Source organism: Streptopelia decaocto (assembly GCF_964273445.1).
Source record: "Streptopelia decaocto genome assembly, chromosome: 3".
Lineage (NCBI taxonomy): Eukaryota > Metazoa > Chordata > Aves > Columbiformes > Columbidae > Streptopelia > Streptopelia decaocto.
The window spans coordinates 63098383-63118371 of record NC_138656.1 but is presented as its reverse complement, the minus strand read 5'-3'; the positions used below and the strand labels follow the sequence as shown (position 1 = coordinate 63118371).

The 19989-nt window shown below is 39.3% G+C and overlaps 1 protein-coding gene across 1 annotated transcript in view; it reads left to right on the top strand.

Moving 5' to 3' along the window:
* Window positions 1-7811: 7811 nt before the first annotated feature.
* Window positions 7812-19989, top strand: part of LOC309437224 (ectonucleotide pyrophosphatase/phosphodiesterase family member 1-like) — a 74028-nt gene continuing 61850 nt past the window's right edge. Inside the window, exon 1 of the mRNA XM_082047363.1 lies at window positions 7812-7868. Coding sequence (XP_081903489.1) covers window positions 7860-7868 — 9 coding nt within the window. The 5' untranslated portion in view covers window positions 7812-7859. The remainder of the gene's footprint in view (window positions 7869-19989) is intronic.

Here is a 19989-nt window from a genome sequence, read left to right as displayed (position 1 = left end):
GTATATATTAAAAAATTGTCAGTGCTTGGAAGAAAGCAAATTTAAGTGATTTAACATTTTTCCTTGCTAAGTGTGTAGGAAACATGACTACATCTCTTCTATAGGAAAACACACTTAGAGGAGCTAAATTGTTTTTTTCAGATTTGTAGTCTTTGGTCAAGAGTTTTGTACCAACTGAATAAAAATTGCTCAAGTAAATTAAATCATCATTGCTGAGCCAGGCTTTCAAAATGGAGAATATTATATTAGTAGTGGTTTAAAAAAAATCTGCAAAAGGAATGTGTTTCATAGAGAGATACCAGAATTGTAAACTGCTTAGAAAATATTCCTGTAATGGAGTGGGTAAGTGAAACAGTTTGAGAGGAGTGTGTATGTTTTTTTCCCTTGTGTTTATCAGAGAGGTTACAGTTATTTAATACTAGTATGTTCTGAAATGTTCTGAATTTCTCTTTCTCCACATATTAATTTACATGGAAACTGCTATATATTTAAAAAACATATTCAGGCTCCCCAAAAGTTAGTGTAGAGTGGAAGTGTCTTCTACAATCATTCCATGTGTTTTCAACTTGGGTTAATTCATTATGCTAGTAACAAGTGAAGTGAAGTTAGAGTAATTGAGCTATATTCTGTACCCTTCAGACATCTTGAAGTGTTCTGAGCATGACAAGGTAAAAGAAACACTCCAGCCAGAATAATTTTGTCTGGATATTTACCTGTATTTGCAATGATTTCCAAATGCCTGGCAATACCTAAATGTTAGTGTCTATTTGTAAGTAGTTAAACCTGAGATCAGAGCAGAAAATTAGTGGTGACATCTGAAAAATAGTCAGTGTTCCTTTCTGTAGTGACTTTATACACAGAGATTCTCTGACTCGCTCTGTGCCATACGCAAATTACTATTGAGGTTTGGTAAGTGGGACAAGCCAGTGGAAATTCCCCAATTCTCCTATTACAGAAATGTCATGTGTTAATTGAGTGTTAAGCTGATTTTCTCCACTGAAAACAGTGCTAAGTGCAGGTATGAATAACAGCACACAATTGACCTTTTGTCTGATTTATAGGCACAGTGGGGGAGTTTTAAAGAAACATGTCAAATAGTTTTTCAGTCTGTAACTAACTGTGGACTGAAGGAGATATATCTGTTTAAAAAAGGAAACTTTAAAAGCCTATACAAAACAAACAAACAAAACCACTACAGGACATTTTTTCCCCATGTCTTAGATGTTCAGTGTATGTACATATACTCTAAACACAGCTCAGCAATATTTATCTTACATCAAGATGTGGGACCAGCTTGACATCAAGATTTGTAGCTTTGATTAAACTATTACACCAAATACTTGAACATGGAATTGTATTTCACCCTGCAACACTGTGGGATCTAAGTCTGTCCATCTAAAATGGAGACTTCTGCTAAACTGCCTCAATTAAGACTACAACCGATTTTTAACTGAGTAGTATATCATACCCAAACTCAGTCAATGAATCTACATAACATGTAATAGCTTAGGCATATAAATTGACTAGTCTAGAATCATAGAATTAATTTCAGAGATAAGAAGAAACAAACAGTTTCTTTAGAGTATAATATTTGGTATGTCTGCATTAGCAATTTAAAGTACAACCACCTTGACTGATGTGGTGTTCTTGTGAAATGATATATTTAAATTTGAATAAACCCCTGTTTCACCAACCATGGCAGCAATACAAGCTTCAGGCCAATACTCTACTTCAATTGCAAAAGAAAATTTCTAGTGATAGGTATGCGTTTGTGAACAGTTACACACAGGTTTGAATTATGTATATCTTTGGGTTCCTGCATGATGAAATAATGTCTTTGAGATTTACCCAGACTTGATTTTATTCATACTCTCATACATGACAGGTACTAGACTTAAATAGCAGCAAAATTAATTCACAGTCCTCCTTCACAAGATTCTTTAATATTCTTCTTTATCAAAATGTCTTACTTCTCCCCCCACAAAAAAGCACCCCACCCTGCTGATAAACATTGGCACCTTCTGCATAAAGATCCCTGCCTTATCAGGCTGATAAAAACTGTATTTTTAATTCAGTATTTGTATAGTATCCAACACTAGAGGATCTTGATCACGTAGTTGGGTTTTACACAAACTTTTGTGGTAATGGAGTCTGACATTGCAGTTACTCTAAGAAAGCAAATATGAATGTGGTTTTGCTGTAGTCATGTTTATTTCCCCTCCTATTTGTTCAGCTGTCATAATATCTAGCATTCAAAAGTGTAGTGGGTCATTTACAGATAAAGGTATGGAGATCGCATAGGAGTAACTAACTGAAAATTTTCTGTGAGTGAAGGACTTAGTTTTTAGCCTTTTATTCTTCCTTCAGCAGTGATGCCTGTGTTCGTTGCAGAGTCTCCAGCTTTCCAAGTGCCAATTCTCTATGCACTATCATACACCTTCTGTCACACCCCATGACAAACTCTGCTATAAACTGCTGCTGGCAGCATTGTGTTCCCTCTTCTCCCCAGAGGCTGTAAAGTCCATTAGTTGACCTTTTGGTTTCACAGGCCTCCTTAAACCTGTTGCATTGTTTGTTACTTACAGGAACAACCACTGGAAGTTTTCTTTCCTCCAACACTAACAAGTTCAAACAGGGAGCCTAGTCATTGACTGCTTTGAAACACATCTGGATTTCTGACTGATTTGGTGGAAAACTGTGCGCTGTTTTCTTGCTTTCCCTTCCCTATTTACAGGAGCCAGGGCCTGCATTGGAGATTGGGAGAAATAGCCATGAAGTTGATGGAATGATGATAAGAGAGAGATTTGTTTCTGTGTACCACCCTTGTATCACATAACTAAAACTGCACATGGTAGGAAGTGCAGTTCTCAAACCCTGGAAATTTATGCAAAGGAAATTAATTGATGTTTGGGCTTTAGTGACCTTATCTAAAATTTTGACAGGTTCGCAGGCTTGTACAGGTATTTTTGTTTAAATTTGAAAATAAATGTACTGCTATCCTTTTATAAAAATAAAAAAATTAAAAAGTCTTGAGAGTTTGTAAGAAAATAAACAATACTGGGTACATATGGTTGCATTAACAGTAGAGATAAAGCTGAAACTTATGCAGTTCCCTAAGACATTTTCACGGATCTTTTCCTTTTTGAAATAGAGTAACTTCTGCAATTTGCATGAAGGTGGAAGAGAAGAGCTGCCTCAAACAGAATTCATGTGCCACCAAAGCTACAAACTACAGCACAGTCATTCCGAGAATCTAAAAAATTCATTTTATTCAAATAACATTGACCTGGAACATTTTAGCCACATGTGTTTCAAGACTGTTAATTGGTTGCTTTTTTTTTCATTTCAAAAGCAAAGAATACTTATTCTTCATTCAAGTTATCCAATATATAAAATTTCTGGCATGTAGAGGAGAGTAGAAGGGGAATAATTTCTATCTTGCAGTTCAAAGGCATTGAAACCCTATGTGACATTGGAAGAAGTCTACCTGGGACACTTTCCTTACCATAGGAAATCAGGACAAAGGAAGAGTTGATTAAATGTATAATATAACATTGATTGTTTTTTTTTTTTTTTTACTCAGAAATGCTGAGAAATTCAGAAGTGAAAAGAAAGAAACAGTAAAAGTAACAACAAATAGACAACACATAGTAAAACCAGCATATGGAAAATATTTAATTTAAAAACATACTCCTCCTTTGATAACCGCTCTGCTTTGTTCTGAGAACTAAGAAATAACACTGTTTCTGAAAGTTTCAAACTTCTGTTTCCTAGGGGATGTGGATATAATTCCCCAAAATGGCAAGCCCTTTGTTTCCATGTTTTTTTATCCAGTTTTGGGACCGTAAGTGTCAAGCTGGATGTGGCAGATGCACTCAACCCCCACACATACTGTACTATCAATCTGCTGACTGTAGAAGCACATGTCCCAGCTCTCATAACCACCTTATGTGTGAGAATGAAAACTAAATTCCGTAAAACACGATTTTCCACAGACCACTGTTGAAGCTGAGAAACTGAGCACTCCTGTAGTCATTGAAAATCTGAACTCAGGAAGATCTGGCTGTTTCCCTCTTCATGCTTCGTTGGGGTTTTTTTTGAGTTTTAGAGTATTAGAATTAAACCCGTAAGCAAATATGGAAATTTGGCACTACCTATAGCTATTCTTGTCTCTGTAGCAAAGCAGAGTAACAAGGAAAGAGCAGGCAAGGGAAACACAGCCTACCCACTGCTCCAGAAAACCTAACAGCCAGAGCAAGGAAAAGCTTTTTTTTAGCAGGTGCTACTGTTTCCCTAACACCATGCCTTGGCTTTGTGAGGCTGTCACCATATAAAGCAAACTCTTTTTTTTTTTTAAATCTTAATATTTATTAGTGACCGCTGGCTTTTTGTCAGTACCTCACTGAAGGCTACCTCAAAGTTGAGTGAAGACATTTAAATAGCACAGAATACAATTGACCCCTACCTTGAACATTCTTCCTTAAGGAAAATAGTATTAATGGGTATAGAAAGGGATGGTTTTTTTCAGATTAACTCCCCCACTGGTCCTGCAATGTTCGTACACAGGATGATGGGATTTTTCTTACGCAAAATGTGCAAACGTGTTTATAAGTACAGATTTTTTTTTTTCCTACGCTAACTGTGCTATTTCCGTGCAGTGTGGGGAGTTCCTGCCTTTGGGTGAAGAACTGTCAATAAGGAGGCATACAAACCTGTCATGCCTCTGGACCTGATGTCTTGGTGAAAGTCAAGGTTCAGAGGTGTCCTCTTAATCAAGCAGCACTTCCCTGACCCATCACGTTTCCCCTGAGGAAGGGGAAACAAAGACTTCCCGTAGTCTGGAAGTAACAGGAAATTTGAATTCTTCCCAGTCCCTGGAGCAGGAACCAAAGAACAGGAGTGTCCTCAGAAGGATGAAAAATTGTAGGTGGAACATGATTTGGCATCAGCCAGTGTTAGGGCTTAGAACAGCTTTGGGTTTGAGATCAACCAGACATGAAGCAGTAGGAGTCTTTTGTGAAGGACCCAAATTGCTTTCAAGTATATTAAGGAGACTTGGTGACTGATGTGGCATTATAAGCCAAACTGCCCACTGTCCAGGAAGCTCAGCCACAGCCTGGTTTGCCTGTAGTGGCTGGAAGTTGGAAGGAGAGAAAGTGCTTCCCAAGACTGGCTGCAACAAGGGGGAGATCTCCAAGTCTTACTCCATGTGAAAGAAAAGTGGCTAGGGAGGACTCTGGTTTTCCAGAGGCCCTCCAAGGAAAGGCAAACTTGTAGAATTGTGGTTGCTGTCTAGCTTGCCTCTTAGTGCTGAGTCAGATTGCTGCCTAATGGATGGAACATCTCACTAAATGCATGTGTGCTTTTGCACAAGACGAGGGACTGTAAAGAGTGGTGTTACAAGCTAAGAGGCAGGGTGGTCTCAACTGGGCTGATAGTGAACACAGTCTTTCTTTCCTACTGAAGAAGAGGCTCAAGTGATATGATATTTGGCAGTAAGGAAGCCATTTCTCTGGCGGTTTGTTCCTCAACATCTGATGTTCACAATTACAATGACAGCAGGGGATGATTTAGAAACCACCCTCTTAAGAGAGCCATGTCTGGACAACTGGATTTTGACCACATTGTGACTTCAGCAATATTAACTATTCACAAACTGATATGGCAACCATGCCAACTCCAGCTGTGTTTGCAAGGCATACAAAAAGGGCAACTGAGGGCTTTTTAATAAGTGGCGTAACTGTAGTGCCATGTAGCTGAAAGAGAAATGAGCTATTGGTTAGGCTCCACCCTTTGATGGGGGCATGATAAGCTGAAGTTAAATTCTTTCGTTTCCTTAAAACCAAAACCCTTGGCTTTTTTTTTTTTTTTTTCCCCATAATTCTTCCCTTTAGCAACCTGCATTTTTCTAAGCAGTCTTCATAGTAATTCAGGAGGATCTCCGTGTGCCTACAAGGAGCACTTATAGGAGGGGTGTCAGACTCATTTTCACTGGGGGCCACATCAGGAGTAGTTACATTTATACAGTCCTAAAATTACTTTCGGCCCTTTGAAGGCAACCGCGAGGCTGATGTGGCCCCCGGTGAAAATGAGTCTGACACCCCTGACTTAGAGTAAAATGGAAGAAAACCCTGAAAAGATATGGAACTTGCAGGTTAGTCTAGATGCATTTTTTAGATCCTTGTGTACATATTGGATCTTAATACACCAAAGAAGTTTTTTATGTTTAAGCTGAATTTCCTGTGTTTCAGTTTGTGCCCATTTGCCCATTGTCTCTTGTCCTGTCCCTGGGCACCACTGAAAAGAGCCTGGCTTCATCCTCTTTGTACCCTCCCTGCAGGTATTTATACACGTTGTTAAGATTCCCCTAAGCCTTCTCTTCATCAGGCTGAAAAGTCCCAGCTCTCTCAGCCTTTTCTTGTAAAAGAGATGCTCCAGTCCCTTGATCTCTGTAGTAGCCCTTCCCTGGATTTTCTCCAGCATGTCTGTGTCTTTCTTGTACTGAAGGGCACAGAATGGGACCGAGCACTCCAAGTGTAGCCTCAGCAGTGCTGAGCAGAGGGGAAGGATCACCTCACTCCATCTGCTGGCAATACTCCTAGTGCAGCCCAGGATAACATTGAGCTGCTTTGTCACAAGGGCACACTTGTGGCTCACGTTTAACCTGATGTCCAGCAGGACCCCTGAGTCCTTTTCTGCCAAGCTGCATTGCAGCTTCCCAGTTTGGTGTCAGCAGCAAACCTGCTGAGGGTACACTCTACCCCAACATCTAGGTGATTAATAAAGTTGTTGAACACTGTTGGCCCAGTATATATCACTACTGACTACTCAGCAATGGGAATGCCTCAAAGGTTCAAAGGCTAATTATTGGGTTTTTTTTAAATAATGGTTTTTGAAGCAAGTAGTTTTATTTATTGCTATGAAATTATCTTAGTGGCAGAATACAAGCCTGTTATTCTGTAGGCAGGATAAAAGACTTTTCTCAGAAGTCCTCCACTTCAGATATGCCAGACTTTTTTTGTATGAGCATCTTAACACTCATCGGCACAGATGGACACTGTATCAGTAAGCTGTAGATATGAAACACTCAGTTTGATCAACCAAAAAAACTTTTTCATAATGACTATGGGAACTAGCAATCTTTCTTCCTTCTCTTACTATGGTATACAGGACATGCCACAGAATTGTCTCTTGAATCTCAGGAGTAATGAACTCTCCAGGGTAAGAAAGACGACTGATAAGGAATGGCTGAGAAAAAGTATTTTGGAAAGGAATGCTCTTTTTGCTTTGCAAGCAAGCCAGTGAATGTAATTTCCATCTATTCAGTTGTTCTGGTTTGGATTATTTTTCCCCATTGCTATTTGTTTTCAAGAGAAAAGCGATAAATTTGTGTCTAAATACCAAAACAACAGCTGTGAATACCATTTCTATAATTTCTAGAACATTTGACGGATATTCCCATCAGCCAAGAATGCAAAACATGCTTCAGAAATGATAGTTGATTTTATTCACTCCTTATGAATTTCTCCTCCATTTTAGGCAAAAGGATGCCTTTTTTGTACCTGGGAGCACCTTTTACTGCAGCAAAAGATTCCAAAGAGATTAGTTTTCAGCTCTCCTTTCCATTCTTCCCTAAGGGGCATTGTCTGCATATTTTCATCTCACCAGTTTACATTCTTCTAAATTTTTTTGTTAGATTACAGATGCTGGACATCTCCCTAGCACCGTTAAGCATTTCAGATCAGTCTTCAGTTACAAGAAGGAAGAAGGGCATAAAAAACCCACTGTTTGAATGCACTCAAAAGTAGAATATTCAAGTTTTTGCTCCTTGGCATTTTTAAAAGCTTAACTGCAGACCCATGGGAAAGGTGAGTTCAAACTGTTGCTTATTCTAATTCTTTCCACAGAATGAGAAATCTTGCCTCATTTCCTTTCCTCAGTTGTGAGTTAGATCATATTTTATGTGGTATGTGACTTAATTTTGGTTTTGGAGACAGTCTAGCTGCATAGGTTTAGGAAATGCACATCATATGATCTCATATTTGTTTTAGTAAATTTTTATTTATGAACATTGCCAACAGCTTTCAGGCTCTGTTTGTCATATTGAACATGCTTCTGGTGGTTTGGCAGCAAATAATTCCCTACAATTCTGGTTCCTAAAAGGGTTGTCAGATGGAGTGGCAGCAAACAGGACACTGTCTTGTGGGAAAGTGGAGGAATGAGAAAATAGAAGGAGATAGCAGTGAGGCATGTTTCAAAAAGGACTGGTAACATTTCTCTAGAATACTGTGGGTTGTGGAGAGCACAAGGACTGTCCAGTGACCCCACTCTGTAGTTCACCCACAACACTGGGTATTAGCAGCAATCACATCAGTGCATAATTTTTGTGCCGTGTGTCACTGGCTGTATCTGCTGTCCAACATCTTCTCTTCCCGTAGTTCCTACTTATCGTTTCGCTTACTCCACTGTGGGTCTTCTTTTCTTCGTAGCATGTCATGTTTCTCCCCTGCACCATTGGCTCAATGTGATCTTTGGCTTCTCCAGCTGTTCCCACTTGCAATGAAAAGGGTCCCCATTCCTTTCTTCAACTAGGCCTTTAGCATTTGGCCCAACGGTGCATATTCCCTAAACAATTAATTGGGAATAAAACCAGTAAACTAGCTCACTGCTCTGTCTTTTGGACTGTGATCACTGCCACCTGTGCTTTCTCAGACCAGGAATCATGCTCCTTCTGCAACATAGGACCTTCAGAAATCTTAGTGTAAAAGTGATGAATTTAGTAATTAAAATCATATGGCTTCTTCCAAAGGAATAGGGTGAGCTATGAGAAGTCCAGAAATAAGCATTTTCAATAGCAAAAGACTAAGATCTTATTATAACATGTACATAGTTATAACTGTCCTCTGAGGTACCAATTTCTTTTAGTGTATTGGTGTAAGCACCCTTGGATAGAAAATTTCAGTTGGTCTGAATGACTTGCGCATGGGAAGTTACAAGCAGACATAATTGTATGAGAAATGCTGTAAAACTGTATGGATTACAGAAGTATATCTAGTCTTTCTTTCAAAATCTTCCTCACATGTAAAAAGTTTAAGAGCAAAAATCCAGTGGAAATGTTGTCAGGGGTACTAGCAAAAATTCTAGTTATTAAAAGCTACCAAATGTTCAAAAATGTGTATAAAAACAATGTGGAAGCTTTCTAGAAATAGAAATAAAAGGAGAAAAAAAGTTTTTTGTATTTCACACAAAGACAAGCAGTGTATAGTTCAAAGTAAGAGGCTGAACTTGTTGTCTGCTGTGAGTGCAGTTATGGAAAGCTCCCTCCTTTACCATTGTGAACAACCTAATATGACCATGGGCAGGTTTGTGTGATATTGCTTGACAAGTTTCCTGACTGATTGCTCTAAGAAACTGGTCCTGGTGAAACACAGTTGATGAATGATATGAAGTCAAAAGGGAAGTTGCCTGACTGATTTCTGGAACTTTATGAAACCTGCTGTAACAGACTATATTTCTCATAAGGATTGTTTTTCTATTTTCTACGGTATGTTTCTATACTGTGATTAATGCAGAATAACTGCAGAGAAAAATGGCACTCACGAACTTTGTATGTTCTGGCCAAAGCTTCTGCTTTATGAATCACTGAATCCACAGTCTACTTGTCCAACAAAACTGCACAGCATTCTGGACAGCTATGGCATGGGATAATGACGTATGGGACATGACACGCCAGTGTGTTGTTCATGCTCAGGGATTTTTCCATGTGACATGTGGGTTTTTTACAGAGGTTTGAGGTTAAACTGAAGAAAACAATTATTTCCTCCTGGTCTCTGATAATCCATCTGTTTTTTTAAGTACTTGGTGTCATTTGTGAACTGCTGTCAACTTCTACATATCACTTCGAACAAAAAGGAGGTGTTCCACATGTATTGGTGTTTATATAGCCATGTAGGTTTGGTTGGACTGAGCGACAACTGCAATGATGCCCTCATAGCCAAGTAAAGAAGAAGAAACAAAGAATTGTGTAGTTTCTTACTTAGATACAAATTCTGAGTGGTTTCACATATAGCTGCTTACAGGTTTGGCCAGCTCAGACTAGATGATACAAGGATTAACTTGTATACCCGAAGTGACCATCACTGGCAGTAAACTTCCAGAAAAGTGGTCTTAGTCATCCTGAATCCTGCAGAGAGTACACCCAGAGCTGCAGCAGCCTCTTGCCTAACCAAAAGCTTTTTTCAAAGTGAAAAACTGTATGACTGTCACTGGAGGCACCTCCCCACCTTGGATTGCTGGTTGTCAGTAGCTAAGCAGCTTGTTAAATCCATGGTCTCCAATAGTGGTAGTTGTAGGTAGAGACAGAGTAGAGCTGAGGTAAGGCTGGCTAATGCACATTGATACATTTTTGTTGCTGTTTAGTACATGAAGAGGACTTTGAACTCTAAGGGAACATTGTAATTCCAGTTACTGAAGAGGTGATTTCAGCTGGGAGCAGGAGAAAAGGAAGGCTCCTGCTATGATACGGAAAATGAAGTGCCTATATTCTTACCTACTTTAGACTGACTCTTCTCAAACAATAAGAGATTTTGAAAGTTTGTCTTGTTTACTGAAGCAAATCCAGAACCTGAGAGGAGATAAACCACTCTTTCTAGCTGTATTGCTAGGAGTGATAGTAATGATTAACAGCAGAGAAATTTTAAAAGGGCTATCTGTGGTATAGAACAATGTTGGCACCAAATAATTGTAAGTGTATATAAATTTGCTAGCAGTATATTCCAGCTGGGAATCAGGAGACGAATTGTCACCAGTAAGCTTCTGGAACAGCTACTCAAGGGAAATTGCAGGGGATAAACAAAAATACTTTTAAGAAAGACCTTGGTCAACCGACGAATCAGCCTGAATTACACAGTTAGCCATGATAACAGGGAACTGCCTCAGTGACTCAACTGGATCTGTATTCTTTGCCTCAATGAATAATGATTAAATGGGGAAAAAAAAAAAAAATCATTTTTACCATAGAAAGGTAATGCAAGATCTGTTTGATTAAGACAGTGCTCAAGGATACTTAATGGAGATTAACACCAAAAGTCCTCATGGCCAGAAACTTGGACAACTTACCTGGGTTTATTGCAATTTAAACACAAAGTATGTGTGTTGCCAGGATTTGTATGAGCACTGCTCATACTGCCTTTTCAGCAGTCTTAGCTCCCGCTCTGCTTTCACTGCCAGTGAATCATCTGCCTGAAGACAGGAAAACTCTTTCCTACTTGCTTTACTTCCAGCTGTGTTTGTGAGGCTGGGACGTACGCGTGTGGATGACTGAAGGAAAAGGTGGTGCAGAGATGGAGGAGTCCTTTATTCTGAGGGTGGAGTTGTAATGCAACTCATCAATACCTCCTTCCTGTATTGTCTTAATTGACTGTTTTGCACAGCATCTGCAAGAATGTGCAAGAGAAAGCCTCTCTGAAATGTAACAACAGGAGGTGTCATGCTGAGCCAGAAAATTTCTGTACAAAGTGCCTTTGACTAGGTAGGGAAAATAGGGCATGGACAGAGTTGGTCAGAAAAAGCTTAATAAAACTTAGTTGGGGTTTGGGTATTTTTTTGGTATGAATTAGTCAGCTCACTGAAATGAAATAGTTTTGCAGAATCTGAATTTGCTTTCAGTGGTGTCCCAACACAACTTTGTCAGCCAAACAATTTTTAGAACAAGGTTAGATGCCAAGATATCATGTCCATGATTTTTTTTCAGGTTTCTCCTGAGCTGACAAACAACCTGAACTCATTAAGTCCTGGCTGACAGCCATGTTGCTCCATTGACAGCTAAGTTGACAAAATCCACAGTTGGAGCAGCTTGCAGGCATGAGCCTGATGTTGGATTTTGTACAACCTGAGTGTCTTAACAACCAACCTGCTACTTGTTTTGTTGCCTTTCTGTCTGAATGCTCTCCCCATCTGAAGGGTGGCTATGACCTGGTGCAGAATGTGAGAGTTTCTGAAGTCCCCAAAATTCCCCAAGGACAGGAGATATTTTCCAGCACAGCATTTCTGCCATGACTCTCCTCTCCAGCACATCCCAAACTCATGCTGTTCTTCCTTTCTTTGCCAAAATCCTATTCCAACTCCTCATAAGAAAAAGATATGTGAATTTTAGTTGGAACATATACAGAGACTGGGGCAAGGCAGCCTGGCTAAAAAGAGCCCAGACACATGACCAAGAATGTGGTAGTTACTGGATCTGCTCAGAAGCTTTCATTGCAGAGAAGCTGCCTTGCAGGTCATTCCCATTTATATCCACTGAAAGCAGTCAGGCAGAAGATGGAGAAGAAATGCAGGAGGCCAAAGGCAATAAAATATATTAAATCCTCTAGATGTGAGAGTTGATTTAGTGAGTGACTATTGTTTTGGATACGGGATGCAGCTATTGATCACTATTCATCAGTATCATTTTTTTGGTTAGTGACAGAAGACTACTCAGCTGTTCTCCTAGGAGGCTGGACAGTGGACAGTTTTATAGTTTGCAGGCTTCCAGAGTAGTTGAAAAAAAATTATTCTACCTTTCTGCTCACCTTTCAGTTATCTAGAGGACACACAATGTATAAGATAAACACCAATGGCTGAGAAATAACTTCAGAAAGAAGATCAGAGGGAAATCTGTTTATATGCTTGAGCTGATGCGTGAGCTAAAACTGATAGGCTGGGGCTCTGGATTTTTATACCATAAAGGGCAAGAATGAGCAGATTTACTGCCTTGTAGCTTTTATAAAAAGTTTATTCCAAATACTTCTCATGTAAGCTTTGTAAGAATTCAGTATTTATGTAGTTTATAGGGTACAATTAATGCTTACTTATCTCCGCTCTTCACATAAAACTTCTAAAAGGATAGATGTCTGGCATGTACTTTGAGACTTTAAGCTCACACACAGAAAGGAGTACAGTTACATTTTCCTTGCATGCTTAAAACCCATTCCATTAATCTTCCAATATTCGGTGGAGAAACTAAATGATAATATTTGCTAACATGTTGGGTTTTGTTTATAAACAAAGTACAGACTGAATGCAGTACAAGGGCAGTGGCACTGTTGAGACTTGCCATCAGTGTTTGGGATTCATCCCACCTTATTACTTGGTGCCAATTGACTAGTTCATTTTTGGGACTGGTGGTTCTGGTGAGAGACCAGGCTACGACAGGAGCCTCACATGTCGATCCTGTGCAAGTAGGCCTTCTTATCAGGTCAGTCTTCCTTATCAATCTCAGAGTTGTTGATTTGGATTTCCTCATGTTAGCGAGATGCACGTCATGGAAAGAGACAGGCTTGGGGCTCCTGTACTATAAATTGTGCTAGTAAAGAGCACTGTGACAAAAGCCAGAGGAAATGTCTCTGTGAGGCATCAGGAGAAGAAACTATGGTTTGTCTACATGGGTAAATAGTCTGTGTTGTTTCTGTAGAAAACCTAATCTGCATTTATAGAATCCTCTTAGACACTCCCATTGCTCTCTAAGAATGCCAAGAAGAACATGGAGCCATGCCCAAAGTTTTCCTTGTTTCATAATTTCTTGTACGTGCTCTGAAGGCCCATGGGGCATTGTGGATTGCTAAACCAGAAAAATACGGGCAATGACTTCTGATTGTCAGTTAAATCACATAATTATTTCATCTTCAGGAATTTCTTGCCCTACCCCTCTCCTCCATGGAGAGTAATTAAAAGTAAACTCTTGACCTTTTTCTAAAAGGCTATATTAAAAACATGATTTTAGTTTCAAAATATAAGATCTTATGTAGCTGTTTGATTAACAGTTCTAACCATGTGTCACAGGGCATTGCTATGAGTCAACTTGCTGTCAATAAATATTAGTACGATTATTAACACTTAACAAGTCTAAAGGTGCAACTATCAAAGAAGTGCCTTAGCACAAATGCTTTACCATCGTCAAAATGTCAGCTATCACTATTGTTCAGATGTTTTCTCTGCAAATTATGCTGCAATTAAGAAGATAAGAGTTACTAAGTACAACAACCCCTGGAGAGTTAACACCGTGAAAGTGTTATAAGAAGATACCTTCCAAAGATAAGCAGTTCTTCAGAAGCTTAAATGGCCAGTCTGAGACAAAGTGATCTACCAATAACTTGTAAACTATGTGGCTAAGATATCTGGTACATAGAGCTCTTGGAACTTTCCATGAAAAAGGAACCCAAGGCAAAAATAAACAGTCACTAAAAATACACCATATTTCTTTCTGGGGTGAGGGTAAGATGTCTTTTAGACACCACTAACACCCTGGTTGAGTCAATTCAACCTCCCTCAAAGTACATAATTGGCTTTCCTTGAACATTTAGTTTTTAAATGGTGACAGTCTAAAGAAATATCCCTACAAGAGCTGATGAGAAAAATGAGGTTTTTTCTTCATATCTTCTTACAAAAAGACAAATGAATAGAAAAATTAATAGAAGAAAAGAACTTTTAAGCTTTACTCTGAAGAAACACCTTGTCAGGCAAATTTCATACACCTGTCTTTTGAGCTATTTTCCTTTTTTCCAGTTTCTTAATCCTAGCAGGAAGAGCTCATACGAAAAGGCAACACTTACACAGAGGTTGCACATTACATATCCTACAGTCAGTGATGTTTAGCCAAGATTTGCTGGGTAATACAGACTTTCTCATAAGTGATGAACTGCTGAGAAACTGGTGACAAACAAGTTTAGGCAAAAGAAGCCAATACGGAATGAGCAAATCTGTCTCTGACATCTGAAGATAATCTGGTTGTGGCCTGTCCATATGAAGGTATTGCTGATTTATTTTAATGTAGACATCAGCAACAAAAAAAAAAACAGTTTGTCAACAGACTTGACATAAACTGAGAGTTTTATAAAAGATGCTTAACTCTGCTCCTCAGAAGATTCATTTGCAAATTAAGCTGGAACAAAGAGTGGATTGAGTAATGAACAGGCTTAGAGCCTGCTGCCTGAAATACCTCATGCAGGCTTGGAGTCAGCAGAGAAGTGGATGCTCTGTTTCTAAAGGACCTGCTTTTTGATATTCTATTTCCTGAATGGATTCAAGAGTATTGCCTTCCAGTTCTTTTACCAGACACAGGAAGTTGTGAAAGGAGAACAGCAGAGACTGGAAGACTTAAGTTTTTAGTATTCCTTTTATACTGATTGTGGAGCCAGTATTGACTAACTTACTGTGTGTCCCTTTAGGACTGGTTTAGTACGTGTTCCCTAGATGGGGTCTGTCAGCCTCGCCTTCAGACTTCCGTCATCTCTTTGCCCACCAACAACATAATGACTCATAACAACATACTCAAATTCTGCTCTAAAAGTAGGGGAGTGGGTTGAGCTTGAATGGCAAGATATTCTGTGTGATCTTCTGGACTCCAGAAGATCATTCCTAGGGCACCTTGAATCAAACTTGGAAGAATGCACTTCCTGGTAGTCAGACTGCAGTCTGAATTAGCTATTGTTCTGGATGCCTAGCTCTGGTGAATCTCTGAACAGTCTTTTAAAGATGCCTGGATCTAGATCTGGTCATAAAGTGGCAGGGATTCAGTAGTAGTCACCCTGCTAGAGACTTCATGTTGGTTCTCAGAAAAATGGGTAGGTGCAACACCTACTGTATTCTTGAGAGGTCATCCTGAAAGATTTTTGTTTTTTTTTTTTTTTACAATTATTTGAACATATATTGTTTCCATTTCCTAGTGGACTTCTTGCCTGGGTCATGTCCCGGAAAACGGTTTCATTTCATCACTCTGAAGCAGTTTTAACAGAAGCAATATTGTGCGTCCTCTTGTACTTTTATAAATATTTCTAAAGATCTGTTTTCATAAAAGCAGAGCATGGAGCTCAAAAATAATAATACTAAAATGTTCTCCTGGAAATTCTCCAAGTAGTTTTTTGTTGTGGGACTCTAAGAGGAAGTGTTCTGGGTTAGCTGGGTGTCAGGGCAGAGCTGAAGACTCTGGAGTTGAAGGAGGATTGGGGTGAGCTCAGATGGTCACATCCATTCAAACTGTTTGGAGATGAGAGTGTGGGCATTTCCTACCAGAAGACGGGACTTCCCTGCTTGGTGAATTTTTCTGTATGTGTGTGCTCACATCAAGCCAGAAGAAGCATAGGAGCAGAATGAGTGAGCAGGAGATGTGCCCAGCGAGGAACTCGGGCATCAGCTGACGTGGCAGTGCAAGGACAGGCATTTATTCCTGACAACAGTAACATGCAAAACTCTAATGTGAGATAGTTGTTTCCATTGGAAAAAAGTTAAAGTCCTCCTGAGAAAACATTATTCTAGTCAGCTTACTCAGAGATTATTAGAGAACTCTCAAATTCATGGTTGATTAAAATTCATATACAGATACTGTTCTTTAATAGTGTTTAAGCTTTCAAAAGTGTTTGCACACAGACCTCTCAGGATTGCAAAACCAGATGTCCAGTGAAGACTGTGATGGTCAAGACTCCAGAAACATGGGAGTATTTGTTGTTGTTGTTACTCTCAAACACAGAAGTGCTACAGCTATTCAAATTACCTAGAGGCTTTATGGACATCCTTTTATGGAGAGGAAATTTGATCCATAGAGCAAAGCATTTTTAATATGTGTTTTGCTCTATGGAATCTTGATTCTCTCCTAAACTTAAAATGCTTGCATACACAGCACTGAAATTCAGATGAATGAGAAACAGCATCTGCAGCATTAAACCCCAAAGATACAATTTCCCCGTTCTTTCCCCACAGGTGCTCCTCTCCCTCCCTTCTGGAGATCTTTGAGTTTTAGCTGTTGAGTCTTCCAGTTGATCTTAATGTTATATTTGTAAAGTATAATGTTAATGTTAGTGATGTTAAATGTTTAAATTCCTGTTTTATACCTTCATTTGCTTTTTTCCTAAAGGAACAGCAAAGGGCACTTCTCTCATTATTTGTGCACATAGTATTTTATTTTTTGTGGATTTTATTTGGTAATATCATATTTTACAATACCAGATGTTTCCTTAAATGTGCAACAAGTTCCTGGATCATTTGTGGTCTGTTAAAACACTGGAAGAAACAAAACAACTTGCATTGTGAAAACCGCAACAATTTTTTTTTTCCAAGATAATTCAGTGCAAACAGACTTAAAGCATCATTCTGGGTACTTTTCAAAAGTAAAGATATTTTCCAGGATCTTGTTTTGATGACATTTGAGTATGTTCGTATGAAATAGGCGTTGTTGCAGCAGTGAAATACAAACTTGGCATTCCATGCAGGTAGTGAATGTCAATGCCTGTAGCTGCTAAAAAGGAGACATGCAGCATCTGAATGGTAATGCCACTATACAGGGCATTTTCTCAAATTACATTGACCTACATATTTTACATTATGACAATAAATACTAAAATCCAAAGAGGTATTTCTTCAGGCACCAAGATTTAAACCACAAAACTTCCTACTGTATGCTGGGGTAGATGCTAAAAGTGTCTATGTGTTCAAAAAGTGATTAAACACGATGAAAAATTATTTCAAACAGTATTTAGCAAAACACCTCCCCTCCGGCTCAAAAATCTTCTCAGCTGCAGATCTCTGACTGCTGTTTAACATGATCTAATACACCAGATGTTGTACTCTTAGGCATGAAATAAAGGTAGATTTCAAAACTATTTACACAATTTACTTAATTTAGGAATACAAAACTGTCTGGAGATGCAGGATGTGTATTCCTAAATTCTTTAGGCATTTTTCAAATATCTGCCCCCAGTTGACCATTTATTTTGAAAGACTTCCCCCTCCTCCATCACTGTTTGCATTGAAACTTGATCACTCTGAGTTGTTAAAAACCAGTGAGTTGTAAGGGGATTTCTCATTGTGATCTAGGGAGGTGAGGCTGGGCCCTAGGAATATATCTAACAGATTCAGAGGAGAGTTAGTTGATATAATTTCACAGAGGTCTTTCTATATAGGTCACCTTCTGGATCACCAGCTTTTTAGATACGTCTTAGAAGAAATTTGTTTTAAGGCAGGAAGTGACAGAGGAGTTGGTTGTAGCATGTCTATATTGTGCAGAGACCAACATGGATGAGAACACAAGTATGCCTTCTGTTTATTTATCTAGGTTAAATTGTAACACAGTATTTAACCTGTGAAAGAATGTTTTATCTTCTTTAAATCACCAGCTAGCTGCAGTGGATGTTACATTGCCTACATTATTGCTTTATTCTGGACTCCTTTCAAATTGGTAAGCGCTGCTTTTAATCTCACTAGAAGCAGCACTGAATGAACTCTTCAGGTCTTCAAGAAACCACTGGATTAGTGTTGTGGTTTAACTCTAGCTGGCAACTAAGCCCCACGCAGCCGCTCACTTACTTTCCCTTGGTGGGATGGGGGGAGGAGTCAGAAGAATAAAATGAGAAAACTTGTGGATTGAGATAAAGTCCATTTGATAGGCAAAGCAAAAGCTGTGCACAGAAGCAAAGAAAAAGAAAGAATTAATTCACTACTGCCCATGGGCAGGCAGGTGTTCAGGCATCTCCAGGACAGCCAGGCTCCACCAACTGTAATGGTTACTGGGGAAGACAAATACTGTAACTCTAAATGTCCTCCGCTTCCTTCTTCTTCCCCAGCTTTTATACTGAGCGTGACACTAATGGTAGGGAATACACCTTTGGCCAGCCTGGATGTCAATCTAGGTGCTGTCCTGTTATGCTCCCTCCCATATTCTATGTGCACTGGCAGCTGAAAGTTGAAAAATGTCTTGGTCTCCTTGGCAACAGCAAAAATATCAGTGAGTTATCAACATTATTCTCATTCCAAATCCAAAACACAGCACCACACCAGTTACTAGGAAGAAAATTAGCTCTATTACAGCTGAAACCAGAACAACTGGAGCAAAATTAACAGATTATAGAATGAGCTGTTATAAAGCCACTCTAAGTTTTTTCCTGACAAAGAGACATCTTGATGGAAAGTTCAGAATCCAAGCCTTGCAATGTGTGTCTTGAAACTTTACCTTGCTCTTGTGTCTTGGATCTTTGCTCAGCTATGTACTATCCCTTGATGCTGGTTTTACAGATATAAATCTAAAAAACACAGTTCACTCTACATGGTTTATGTGCCCATAAATGCCATGGGATTTTTGACTTCATTTTAGGCATTCCTGTCAGACACAATAAAACAGTTTCAGACATACCTCCAGTTTCACTTGTCCGTTTTACTAAGGACTTCTTCCATTTTTGTAAAGTTTTAGACATACTTTGCTAAACAAAACTCCTTATATGGATATCTAAAAAACTAAGGTAATTGCTAATTTTCCATTGATTTTTAGAAGAGTTTACAATGCAGCTCTCATGCAACAATTCCAGAGAAGTCCTCACAGGAGGAGCCAAGAGACAGAGCTTCATTAGCTCCCTTGAGGTGAAGAGTCCAGTGTTACACTAAGCAGCAATGTTCCTTAACAAGCAGCTTCAGGCTTTTAGTCTGGAGCTTCTGGCCTTTTTTTATGGCTACAGAAATTTTGCTGAGCATTAGAGACAATGCAACATGAAATAGTTGCCACAACCACCAACCACTGAGAGAAGATTTATGCTGCAATTGAAGGGTCAAGACCCAGCCAGCCTGGAGTGGATTATCACAGGCAGCCTCGCAGGATGGTGCTCCTCTGCCTGTAAACTCAGCCTGTCTCCCTGCTGCAAGAGCAGCAAGGGGCTCCACACTGGCTGGAGTGAGTGGACAGTCCACTCATGCAACAAGGTGCAGCTGACACCCTCTGTCGCTAGCCCATAGCTCCTATTGGTGCCATAGCCACCTGACAAACTGGGGTCAGATGAGGGTTATGCATGTACTTGGTGTTTGCTCTGGTCTTTCTAAGAAACAGACATTTGGTGGAGATTTTATTGAGATAAAAAAATGTAAGTCACAAGTGCCACAAGCTCTGAGATGCAGCAGTGTGGAAAACTCCATATGTTTAGCTTTCTCTCCTACTATATAATTTATGTTCATTTGTCTTCCCTGAATCCACGATCA